Genomic DNA, 13,541 nt, shown 5'->3' on the forward strand with positions numbered 1-13,541 from the left:
TTCGTTCCCCATCTCTCACATTTCCTGGCCTTCTTTTCATGCTCACTTTCCCTCTTTCACTTCACTGTGTCTCATTTTTCTCTTGCCCCCTCCTTAATTCTTCTATCCCTTTGCCTCTTCCCCTCTCTCTTCTGTCCCCACGTGACCAGTGTTCGGCCAGGCCTGACTTTTTTTTCTTGGTCGTTGGTGCAAAATCTGTATTCCCTCCTGTGCCTATTCGAGTGTGGCCAATGCCAGTACATGCTGACAGGCTCCCATGCCGGTAGCACGTAAAAAAGCACTCAGTACACTCTCGGAGTGGTTGGCGTTAGACTGGGCAACCAGCTGTAGAAACCTTGCCAAATTAGATTGGAGCTTGGTGCAGCCTCCCGGCCTGCCAGTTCTCATTCAAACAGTCTAACCCATGCCAGCATGGAAAGCGGACGTTAAACGACGATTACAACGATGATGATGATAAAAATACCATCACGTGTGGCACGCGGGTTATCAGCCGTACAGACAACTTAATAATAATAATAATAATAATAATAATAATAATAATAATAATAACACACACACACATAAACATTAAATTGCACGAAATAACTCATTCGAAATAAATTACTATTAAGGTTTTAAAAATATTTTTTCTTTTCTTTTCTTTATAATTTCTAATTCCGACTGTCAGATCATAGAAGCTGGGATGGTTTTCGAATAAAAATCTGATATACGTATATAGCGTAATGAAATTTTGCCTTCTTTTTTCGGAATAACATAGCCAAGTTTTTTATGCAACTCTCAGGGTTGTTACAAAATTTGAAATCTTAGGTTTGCCCCGGAAGTGGTTCGTAATTTTTTGTTTCTATAACAACAACCTTCTTCTCATCAGACGACATTTTTGATTTATATTACATTAAAATGATTTAACAATTAACCAAAATCCCTTGCAATCAGTCTTCTGACTTTTATTCTGCGTTATCAAGACTGTACGTTGTTTGTCTCACAGGTAACCGGCCACGTCTCAAGTCGATAAAAAGTGAATTATTAAGGTAAGAATATTGTATGTTGCAAAACATCTTGTTAATTTCACGTATATGTATACATTTTATTGTACATCTATCTATCTATCTCTAATATATATATATATACATCTATCTATCTATAATATATATATATATATATATATTATATATATATATATATGTGTGTATATATATATATGTGTATATATATATATTATATATATATATGTATATAATATATATATATATATATATGTACACCTATCTATCTATCTATAATATATATATATATATATATGTGTATATATATATTATATGTATATATATATATATGTATATATATATATGTATATATATATATATATATAATATATATATATGTACACCTATCTATCTATCTATAATATATATATATATATGTACACCTATCTATCTATCTATATATATATATATATATATATATATATATAATATATATATATACATCTATCTATCTATCTATAATATATATATATATATATATATATATATATATATATATATATATATATATATATATATATATATGTATGTATATATATGTACATCTATCTATCTATCTACTGAAGGCTTATTTTCATAAATATTTTGATTTTGTTCTACTGTAATGTTTATCACAATTTCTGATAAAATACGAATTTTACCCTAGCAAAAGCTTATAAGTGAATATTTTCTTTTGCGTTGATGTGAGAACACTCCGAACTTTCCACGAATCCGAAATAGTTTATTTAATGTTTATCCGCTGCCTCATGTTACCATTCCTTTTCGAGTTCAAATATGCAAACATATTCTTTGCTTCCTGTGAAATCACCAAAAAAAATACTAACAGTATCGCCCGGTGTTGCTCGGGTTTGTAAGGGAAATAACTATACAGCATTTTTAGAGAGTTATAGCCAAAAAATAGCAAAAAATGCATTAAAAATGGGAAAAAAATGATGGTAATTTTTTTTTAAATCGTTGACTCATCGTAGACATTTTTAGAGAGTTACTTCCCTTTAAAAAATGCATTAAAATGGAAAAAAATGATGGTAAATTATTTTTAAAATCGTAGACTCATCGTAGACGTGCGCTAATACCCAGAAGGGCTCGATATGAATCACGACTATAAGATACCCGGTTTTGGTTAAACTGCACCGCAAAATGTGGGAGTAGTTAGGAATCTAAATCGAAGGGGACAGACACTCACACAACTAAGATATTAATAATAGTTATGTGTATTTATGAACCCAAGCATACAAGATGATTATGGTAGCTTATATCATTGCCAGCCCTTGATCCCGTCTTACTCGGGCTCTGTATAGTTTTGTAAATAAGAATTGTAAAAATAAAATTCCGTTTTAAAAAAAAACAACTTCATAGTGTTTTATTATCTAAAATGTGTTTAATTTTGGGGTTAGGGCCTCACAAAAGCGAGAGTGAACATATTACACTGAAGTTTTAAGTTCAATTACTCTTTACTCTTTTACTTGTTTCAGTCATTTGACTGCGGCCATGCTGGAGCACCGCCTTTAGTCGAGCAAATCGACCCCAGGACTTATTCTTTGTAAGCCCAGTACTTATTCTATCGGTCTCTTTTGCCGAACCGCTAAGTGACGGGGACGTAAACACACCAGCATCGGTTGTCAAGCAATACTAGGGGAACAAACACAGACACACAAACATATACACACACACTTATATATATATATACATATATACGACAGGCTTCTTTCAGTTTCCTTCTACCAAATCCACTCACAAGGCATTGGTCGGCCCGGGGCTATAGCAGAAGACACTTGCCCAAGATGCCACGCAGTGGGACTGAACCCGGAACTCTGTGGTTGGTTAGCAAGCTACTTACCACACAGCCACTATCGAATTAAAAAAAAAAAAGCGCATCTATAATTGGATTCGTAAATCGATGGATAAAAGTGTTTTGTGATAGTTATGTCGCTTTATGGTCCGAGTTCAAATCCGGCGGGCGTCCACTTGGCAAGAAGTTGTGAACAATAAAGAAGAATATGTTATGGACTAAGCTGTTGGAGAATTTTATAAACTTTCGAGAGAACACTGGGGCGATCTTACGGTATATGTACCGGTGTACTTACGGAAGTACCAGATACATTTAAAAAAAGTGGGGTTTTTTATATATATGGGGGGGGGTTAGGGTTAGGGGTGGAAGAAAAGGGTTTCTGTTATCTTCAGAAATGTAAACAAAGTCACGTGTGTACATATACCGAAGCATCGCCACGTAACCTAACCCTAACACTAACCCCCCATATATAAAAAAAAAACACTTTTTTGAAATGTATCCGACACTTCCGGAAGTATACCGGTACATATACCTATTTCTTTATTACCCACAAAGGGCTATACATAGAGGGGACAAACAAGGACAGACATAGGTATTAAGGGTACTAGTATCGGTATTAAGTCGATTATATCGACCCCAGTGCGTAACTGGTACTTAATTTATCGACCCCCGAAAGGATGAAAGGCAAAGTCGACCTCGGCGGAATTTGAACTCACAACGTAACGGCAGACGAAATACCGCTAAGCGTTTCAACACTGACTCTCGAAGTACATCACATAAAGCTAAAAATAATAGAATGTAAATATTTGGTTGAAAATCCCTTTTGGATAGACAAGTTCGAAGGCTGTTGTCTCTACAGATTTGAGTTTGTGTTCCACTGGCAGCCTTCGTACATTTTCTATACAAAAGGGCCTGTGAACCCAAGTTTCGCATGCTATTATTTATAGCTTTATGAGAGCTGTCTCGAGAGCCAATGTACCAAGAAAGAATATCTATCTGTGTGTATGTGTGTGTTTGAGATCATCATCATTTACATGTCAGCTTTTTCATACTTGCATATGGGCCTGTCAGAATTTGTTGAGGCTGATTTATCTATGGCTGGATGCCCTTCCTGTTGCCAACCCTCACTTGCTTCAAAGCTAGGTAATATTTTCCCCTGGCCAGACATGTTTTCACAGAAAACTGGAAATGAACAGCATTGCTTGTATGATGGTTATGATGCTACAACTTGTTTACAACTGTTGAGATAAAGGAACACACACACACACACACACACACACACACACACACACACATGCAGAACCACATGTATACACATATACAGATATATACATTTACAAGAGCCTAGACAACCTGTCTGTGGTGTCCAGCTATAACCTATATTCATATTTTGCTCTTCTTGCCATTTACCTCACCTCAATATCAGTAACAAGGATTTGATGGGAACTCAAAGGCTCTCTTTCCTAGATCCTCTAAATGCATCCTTTTCCTCTACTGATCTCTGAATTCCTTGAAACACCACCTACTCCTTCTGCATCAAAAGCATATATCTCTCATTCCCCTCTTTAACAGCATCAGCCTCAATGATTTTGCAACATTTTTGGGCTCTTGTACTCTTGTACTGCAAGATGCTGCTGATGCAGAAAAATATCTTTTATAAGCCTAAAGTCATTACAGCAATTACTTTTAGCTCTTAATTGTAGCCTTGACAAACATCCACATCCTGAATCTAGCCTCTAACAAGTGACCACAACCTCTGCACTTATTGTTGGGTTGTCTGACCGGAGTCTTGCCACAACTATTTTCACATACCAATATATTATGTAATGCATCCCACTACTTCCTTGACACTATGGCACTTCATGTCAGCTGATTGGTCAGAGCTTGTCAGTTTAACACTAAATCTTCATGTAGCACATATGCTTCATCCTTGACCCATCAGATTATAGTTACAGGTATGAGGGTATGGGTAGACTGACCTATCCTCTCAGAAATCTCCCATACATAGCACACACTTCAAATTCTACCAAGTACTTTGTTGGGAGCTGTGTTACAGTAGGACTACCAATGAAATAAATTCTTTCAAATGTTCAGGATAAGTTCTGTTAGCCAGGTGACCTAATTTGCATTGAAAGTGGGGTTTCTGAAAGCATAGTAGTCAGAGTTCCTCTCCAGGCGAAGAAAAGATTGTATGATTTTTATGTACAGCGTGTAATGTTGTACAATAGGGAAAAACATAGGCATAAAATTCAGAAGATGTGTGAAGGCTGGGCAGAAATGATGAAGCACTAATGTACAAGGAAAAATGTTGGATATAAGAGAAATAAAATGTAGTATGGAAAAGAGAAGACTGAGCTGGTATAGGGGGATGATACTTGGGTGAGAAAGTGCCAAGTAATTCAAGTGAAAGAAATCTCTGGAAGCAAAAGACAAGGAAAGAAGTGAAACATGATCTCAGGAGTCTCATATCTGGTGAGGTAGGATGCCATATAGATAGTTAATCAAGTTATACTAGAGAGTGTCATACCCAGTGACTAGCATAGCAGTATCATAGTAAATTGTTACTAGGGCAAAGGAGATGCTTTTGAGAGGAGAAATTATATAAGAAGAATCATACAAGTGGAACAAACATAATTGATCTATGAGAAAGTAGATTGAGATGAAATGCAGTTTGGTTTTGTGTCTGAAAGAGGTACATATGGATGCAAACTTCCTTGTGAAGCACAACATATAATGTGACAGCTTGTGGGAGAGAGAGAGAGCTCACTAGTTCTTGTTTGGTAATAATTAATTCAGCTATGAGTTTTCCAGAAGTTCTAAAGTAGAAGTTACTGTATGAATGCATTTACACGAGAGACATGAGAAAACTAAACACATACAATCCTTCTACTTACCTTTTATAGTTTATAATTGATTATATGAGGGGTACCCAAGAGAAACCGGAATTTTGCAGAATATTATTTTATTCACTTAGTTTTACATGTTTACACTTTTGTTGCCTTCAAAGTATTTTCCACTTGAAGCAATGCATCAGTCCAGACATGTTTTCCACTGTTTGAAGCAGTCCTGGAACTCTTGCAAAGTGATGTCTTTGATGTCTCCATCGATTCTTTTCTTTACTCCTTCCACATTTGCAAATTCTATAGCACCAGCTTTCATCACCAGTGATGACCTTCGAAAAATGGTTCAGATCAACTTCCAACTGTTTTTTCAGTTCAAGACATGCATTCAATCGTGACAGCTTTTGATCTTTTATGAGCAAGGGAGGTACAAATTTTGCTGTAGCTCATTTCATTCACTATTCCTCACTCCAAATTCATTGGCAGGAGCCCCAGCACACACTAGTCATATCAACAAGTTTATCAATTGTTTGGTGACAATCCTCCAAGATCATTTCATGAATTTTCATAATGTTTTCATTTGTTTGGGAGGTCAATGGTTGCCCTGAATGAGGTTGGTCTTGAAGCAACTGGTCAGCAGATTGATGCCTGAGGGTTGCATCTAGTGGCTTCTAGCTGCAGAAGCTTGAACTACAACAAGCTCGTCCCACAGAGAATGTTTCCAGATACTTTTGGATATCCTCTCTTATATGTCTTAAAGCTTACATTACATTAACCATTTTGTGTAATGTCACTTTTGATATTAATTTAAAGTATCATTTTAAACCTATTTAACCCTTTTGTAATCATATTTGTGTTGAAATACATTACATTGCTTTTGTCTCAATTAATTCTTAAAATGATGAAGAATTTAGTAAAATAAGTTTGTCATTATTAAGCTGCTGTAAGGCTGTAAACTGGCAGAGTTGTTACCATTCCAGGCAAAATGCTTAGCAGCGTTTCGTTTGATTTTGCATTCTGAGTTCAAATACTGCTGAGGTCAACTTTGCCTTTCATCCTTTCAGGTCAATAAAATAGGTACCAGGTGTGCTCTGGGGTTGATGTAATCGACTTATCCCCTCCCATGAAATTGCTGACCTTGTGCCAATTTTTGAAACCATTATTAAGCTGGTGTATAGAACACAAATTAACATATATTGTTGGAAGGTTTTCATTTAGATCATTTTAAAACAGGATATTTGTATCATGCAACTAAGGGGTGGTTTCATGCACCACAATGTTATTCACCATAATAATAATAATTATTTATGATCAATTAGAAGAAACAGGAATAAATTTTGTAAATGTTAAAACTTCTTGAAACAGAACATACAATACTTATGAAACAAGTATCATGAGTAATTGCTAAGATTCCATTGCATCATCCTTTTCTTTGCTTACCTAGATAATTTGTCACATCTATTTAATAGGTTTTTCTCCCACTTTGAAAATCTAAACTGCTTCCCTGTTCTGAATGGTGTATATATATATATATATATATATATATATAATATATATGCGCAGGAGTGGCTGTGTGGTAAGTAGCTTGCTAACCAACCACATGGTTCTGGGTTCAGTCCCACTGCGTGGCATCTTGGGCAAGTGTCTTCTGCTATAGCCCCGGGCCGACCAATGCCTTGTGAGTGGATTTGGTAGACGGAAATTGAAAGAAGCCTGTCGTATATATGTATATATATATATATATATATATATAATATATATATATATATATATATTATATATATATATATGTGTGTTTGTGTTTGTCCCCCTAGCATTGCTTGACAACCGATGCTGTGTGTTTACGTCCCCGTCACTTAGCGATTCGGCAAAAGAGACCGATAGAATAAGTACTGGGCTTAAAAAGAATAAGTCCCGGGGTCGATTTGCTCGACTAAAGGCGGTGCTCCAGCATGGCCGCAGTCAAATGACTGAAACAAGTAAAAGAGTAAAGAGTATATATATAAGAATGACTAACAGTACTTCTTTGAAGCTTGAAGAACTCTCATAGGAGAGAAACAGGTGTACATATGTAACATTTAACTGTTTAAATTCTATTCACTCTCCTTGTCTGCTTTGAGTTTTATCACTCTTTGTTCTCTCTGACTCTTTTATCACCCTTTTGACCTGGCTCTCTTCCTCTCCAGTCATGAATAAAAGAAAACAATGCAAACAATGCAAAAAGACAATGTAAGATAGAGAGGACTCTTCGTTCTTGCCTGGGTCATGACAATCTCTGGGGCATTATCATGTTAAAATCCTTTCTGTACATTGTAAAGGGCATCCAGATAGAAACTGTACCAAAAATAGAATGTTTGAATGAGATGGGGTCTTTAGTCAATCCAGGAGGGCAGTAAACACAGGAAAGAGCATCACTTGGAACATAATGACCCATCTAACCCATGCCAACGTGGAAAAGGGATGATGAGGATTTTACATATATGTGTGTTTGTGTGTGTGTGTTTGGGTTTATTAGCTGCAAAGTGACATAAGTAACTCAAGGTTCTACACTTCATTACATGGAATAGTATGTACTAATTTCTAGTCTTTTGAATCCCTTATCTAGCGGTATAGCTTGTAAATACAAAAATACAAGGAGTGTTCATTAAAGACTTCCTCTGACCCACTTCTCATTATTGCAGGAAGTGAAACTTGTACAAGTATAATCATTCATGTCTCTACATGTCACATTGTGAATTGCAGCTTTCCACTAGTATTCGTTTGTCTTTTACGGCTGCTGAAGTGGACTAAGGTGTTATAATGGAGGCAGTTGAATGCAGATCAGTGATTAGGTTCTTATACTTGAAAGGTCAAACACCAAACGAGACTTTTGATGATATGAAAGAAGTCTATGGTGATAATGCACCATCATACGACATAGTGAAGCACTGGCATCGCCAGTTCAAATGTGGTCGGACATTGGTGGAAACTGCTCCTATTCCTGGACAATCACTTTTCGCCATTGTTGATGGCGCCATCATCCATAAAGTGGAAGCTGCCGTTTTGGACGTTCACCGCATAACTATTCAGCAACTAGCCCAAGAAGTGAAGATCAGTGCAGGGTCTGTAGAAAAAAAATCGTTGATGATCATTTGCACATGTGCAAGTTGTCTGTATAGTGGATTCCCTGGATGCTCACACCTTTTCAGAAGCAGGGATGAGCCAATTGCTCCCAGGCTCTTTTGGCAATGTGCCAAGAAAATGGGGTGGACTTTTTCAGCAGACTTATCACAGAGGATGAAACATGGGTCCATCACTATGATCCTGAGACTAAAGTCCAGTCACAGCAATGGAAGCATAACTCACCACCTCTAAAGAAGGCTTGTGTCCAACCCTCAGCAGGCAAGGTGATGCTCACAGTCTTTTGGGACTAATGTGGAGTAGTGATGATGGATTTTCTGGCAAAGGGCACCACAATTAATGGGGCATATTATTCCCTGCAGCAGAAATTGAGGGATGCTATCAAAGCAGAGAGGCATGGCATGCTGACCAAAAGAGTTTGCCTCCTCCAAGAGAACGCCTCAGTTAACAATGCACATGTTGCCCAGATGAAAGCACACTCCTGTGGCTATAAAATCCTTCCTCATCCCACTTACTCTCCCAACTTCGCACAATCTGACTTCCATCTCTATCCAACCATGAAGTCTCTGTTGAAGGAGAAGCACTTTTTGGATGACGATGAACTTATTTCTAAGGTAAAGTCTTGGCTCCATATGCAGCCTACTGATTTCTACTGATGAGATCTTCACAGCTGCATAAAGCGATGGTAGAAGTGTATCACCATTGGTGATGGCTATGTAGAGAAGGACTAATAATTATGCCAAGTTTTGTTTATTCCAATCCTTGGGAAAAGGGTCAGGGAAATCATTTATGAATACCCCTTGTATATGTGTGTGTGTATATATGTATGTATGTATATATATATATGTATATATATATATATATATATGTATATATATATATATATATATATATATATATATATATATATATATATGTATATATATATGTATATATATGTATAATATATATATATATATATATATATATATATATATATATACATACATACATACATATATATATATATACACATATATATATACACATATATATACATATATACCATCATCATCATAGTTTTGGAAATGGACGTTGAATGATGATGATGATGATATATATGTGTATATATATATGTATATATGTATGTATATTTACATATATGTATATATATGTATATATGTATATCTATATATATATATATGCGCACTATTTTGCATATTGAATTCCTTATCACTTATTTATATTCTTAAACCTATATGTGTGTGTGTGTGTGTATGTATATGTATATATATATATATAGCTGTCTAAGAAGCTGTAAGTCTGGAAAAAATGTATACAACTCGTATATCTGTCAGTAGAGTGGGTATATTAATTAAAGTGAACTGTGTTATATATCCATTATGGCCAATCGTACCAATCAGTTTTGCACTAGTGGTTCAATGGAGTGTTAGGTAACAGTCCAATTATGTAACTTTGTGCTCTTCAGAGATGGCAATTATGAAATGAAATATGGTGACTGCCACTTCCAGTTTCTACTCCCTGACTCTGTAGCTACTTCACTCTTTCTCACATCATCTATTCTCACTTGCTTCACCTGTTTGTGTACTATATGGAAACTGCCACATTTCATTACATATCTGCTATCTTTAAAGAGAGTAGGGTTACATAATTGGATTGTTACCCAATATTCCATTGAACCCTTAATGCAAAACCGATTAGTAAGATCAGCCTTAATGGGTATATAATACTGTACATTTATAATATATATATATAATAAGTAAAAGGGATTTTAAAATCCAGACATATCTATAAAGCACTCAGCATTAGATGAATTTGGTTAACTATATCCAACAATCGTATGCCTATAAATACAAGTAGAATAAACATCCAAGTTAATTCTTCATGTATAACAAGTAAATCCAAATATCGTTTAGAAGAATTTCAAGAAATTCGTAGTTTATATATTTATATATATATATATATATATATATATAATATATATATATATGTATAAAAAATATATATAAAAATACAAAATGGGACAAGAACGCAAAACATTCAAATAGATGACACAAAAAAACGGACGGGTCATTCGAAGTCTAATCTTCAGTCAAGAACCAGATCATCCTCGCAATTTCGGCTGATATATATATATAAATATATATATATCAACCCATCTCACCACCCTGCAACAAAAATGCTCACTTCTCCTTAATTTCCAGTTTCTATTTCCTGACTCTGTAGCTACTTTACTCTTTCTCACATCATCTTGCTTCACTTGTTTGAGTACAAAATTCTGTACATCACTCTTTAACTTCATTTATTTATCTGGTGAAGTATATTTCAGCATTCCTACTACTTTAACTGATTACTTGGAATATTTGTCCTTTTGTAACACTGGCATCTGTTTCAGTCAGACTTCAAAATGTGTTTCTAATTTCAGTAATTAATAATCTTGTAGCTTATGAAAGCGTCATTTCTTCTGCTATGTTCTGACATGTTTGACGGTGCTAATCTTTTCATAAAGTTGATTATTGAGTTGGTTGTATTATTTTAGAGATGAATAATTAGTCAACCAGTAGTGTATTGTTTATAATTTCCTTCTTAGTTTAGAGTTTCCTTACATATATATATATATATATATACAGTGTGTGTGTATTGAAAATATATTTGTAAATATCATGATTTCTCATGTTGATATTTGGCTGCACATTTAAAGAGATGTAATAAATTGAAATGTGTACACACACACACACACACACACACACACACACACACACACACACACACATCAGATTGATCAGACAACTAAATTTTATTATCTATCACAATTTGCATTGTTATCACTGATTTTGTCATTTTGGACATGATAATAATCTTTTCACCAGATGGTCATTATCAAGAAAAAGGTTTTTTTAGTGTATGATCCATAAATATTTTATAGATTAAATTATTGTGGTTTTGTTTGAAATGCAAATGGCAAATGTAAGATTAGCTAAGAATTCATTTCACAAATTGCTTTCATCTTAATTTTAATCACAAGTCCTTGGATACCATTTGCATATCATTGATGATCGTATGTCAGTGTTACAGAACATTCTGGACAATCTGTTGTTGTTTTATCATCTGTGGTGATAAAATAAGGATGTGAATGACATGTTTGCATTAAAACAATCTCTTACAATGATTTATGGTTGGACTTTGGGTTTAGTAGTGTTGAATAATGGCATATAACTCAAAAATAACTACATTATTATATAGTCTTTGCAACAACCTCTAACAAGTATATGAGTTAGTTGTGACTTAGTTGTTAGTGTATCAAGCTCATAACCACGAGGCCACAGCTTCATTTCTTGGGCTCGGCAGTGCATTGGGTTCTTGGGCAAGATTTGATGGCACAGTTGATGTTGTTCCAGTCGACTCTGCTAAAATGAGTCTCATCTCTCTCTCTCCTTCCAGCTGTTACATCATGGATATTTTGGTGGTTCAAGGGCCGGAGGATTTCTTTGTTCATGAGCACCGAGGCACATTAAACAATTAACGAAAGCATGTTTCATTCTGCAAGTCATACTAGTGATGCTAGTGATAGCTATTGTATTTTAAGATAGTAAGGATACAGGAATATTTACTACAAAAACAGGAATATTAAACAAATGATTGCTCCAAAACAAAAAAAAAAGCTGATTCTATTTTCAAACTGATACACAGATTCTAATAAGTTAATGACTCTCAGCTCAGTATTAGTATCCATGGTATGGAATTAGAATAAATTGAAGTCTGAACTTAATTCTCAAAGTAATTGTTTAATCATTGTTATTGATACTTCTTTATATTGTCACTAAATTGTCTCTTTATGGGCTTCAATTTTAAATGTTTTCCATAGTAGTCTTTCTTAGTGTTAACGATATTATATTTTTACACTTTGAATACATCTTGTTTAACAATGCAAAATAAGGAGTTTAATAATTGTTGTTGAAGTCGTATTTTCATCTTGTGTTTTTGGTGTACTTTTGAATATTTTCTTTCCAGAAAGTGTCAGTAGCTCTGAGAGAGAAGGTTTCTGAAGTATCATTCAGCGCGATGACTGAAAGAAAGGTTTTGTAAGATGCAAAATACTTGCCCAACTCACTGAAAAAAAAAAAACACATCAACAAAAAAAAAGAAAAAAAAAAAACAAAAGAAGAAAGATAATTTATTTAAATTTCAATGTTGTAACACTTAAAACCATCCAACCTCTCCTTCTTATCATTGTATTATTTGCATTGAACTGTCCTCCTTCCCTCCAAACTTAACTCTGCGGTAATGCAGGTAGGGTTTTTCTCATTTGTTGTTAGTTTCTATGTTGTCAGTCCTCACTTTGGTGAACAGATGGTTATTGTTTGCTCGTCTTCTCTGCTTTCATTGTGTGTCATACACTTCTTTCATCTTTGATGTACCTCATGTTTTTATTTATTTATCTATTTATTTCTCTATTTATTTTGCTTCTGTCTCCAGCCATTTAGTCCAATTCTTTACAGTTTTCTCTTTGCTTTGATTATTGAGTAATTAGAACATGTTTGCATCATTTCCGAGTGTCCTGTCATTTTGTGTAGCATTTAGAGTTTTGTTTTATGTGTTGTTTTGCTAATTTATCTACAACACTTATAGATATTGTTCTTCAGAGTCTCTATGTTGTATGTATTTTTGTTGTGTAAACAGTTTTACATATATTTTAGATCTTAAACTATAAATATTGATTCAATTTTGTAATATATATATGTATGTATG

At 34.6% G+C, this 13,541-nt stretch overlaps 1 protein-coding gene across 3 annotated transcripts in view; it reads left to right on the forward strand.

The window, feature by feature from the left end:
* Positions 1-829: 829 nt before the first annotated feature.
* LOC115209431 (glycosylphosphatidylinositol anchor attachment 1 protein) overlaps positions 830-13,541 on the forward strand; it is a 48,260-nt gene continuing 35,548 nt past the window's right edge. The window contains exons 1-2 of one of the 3 annotated variants that reach the window (XM_029777848.2): positions 830-1,028; positions 12,804-12,869. In XM_029777848.2, the coding sequence (XP_029633708.1) occupies positions 12,855-12,869 (15 nt within the window). In that variant the 5' untranslated portion in view covers positions 830-1,028; positions 12,804-12,854. The other 2 variants (XM_029777850.2, XM_029777849.2) reach the window with 2 other exon arrangements.

Source organism: Octopus sinensis, linkage group LG3 (genome assembly GCF_006345805.1).
Source record: "Octopus sinensis linkage group LG3, ASM634580v1, whole genome shotgun sequence".
Classification (NCBI taxonomy): Eukaryota; Metazoa; Mollusca; class Cephalopoda; order Octopoda; family Octopodidae; genus Octopus; species Octopus sinensis.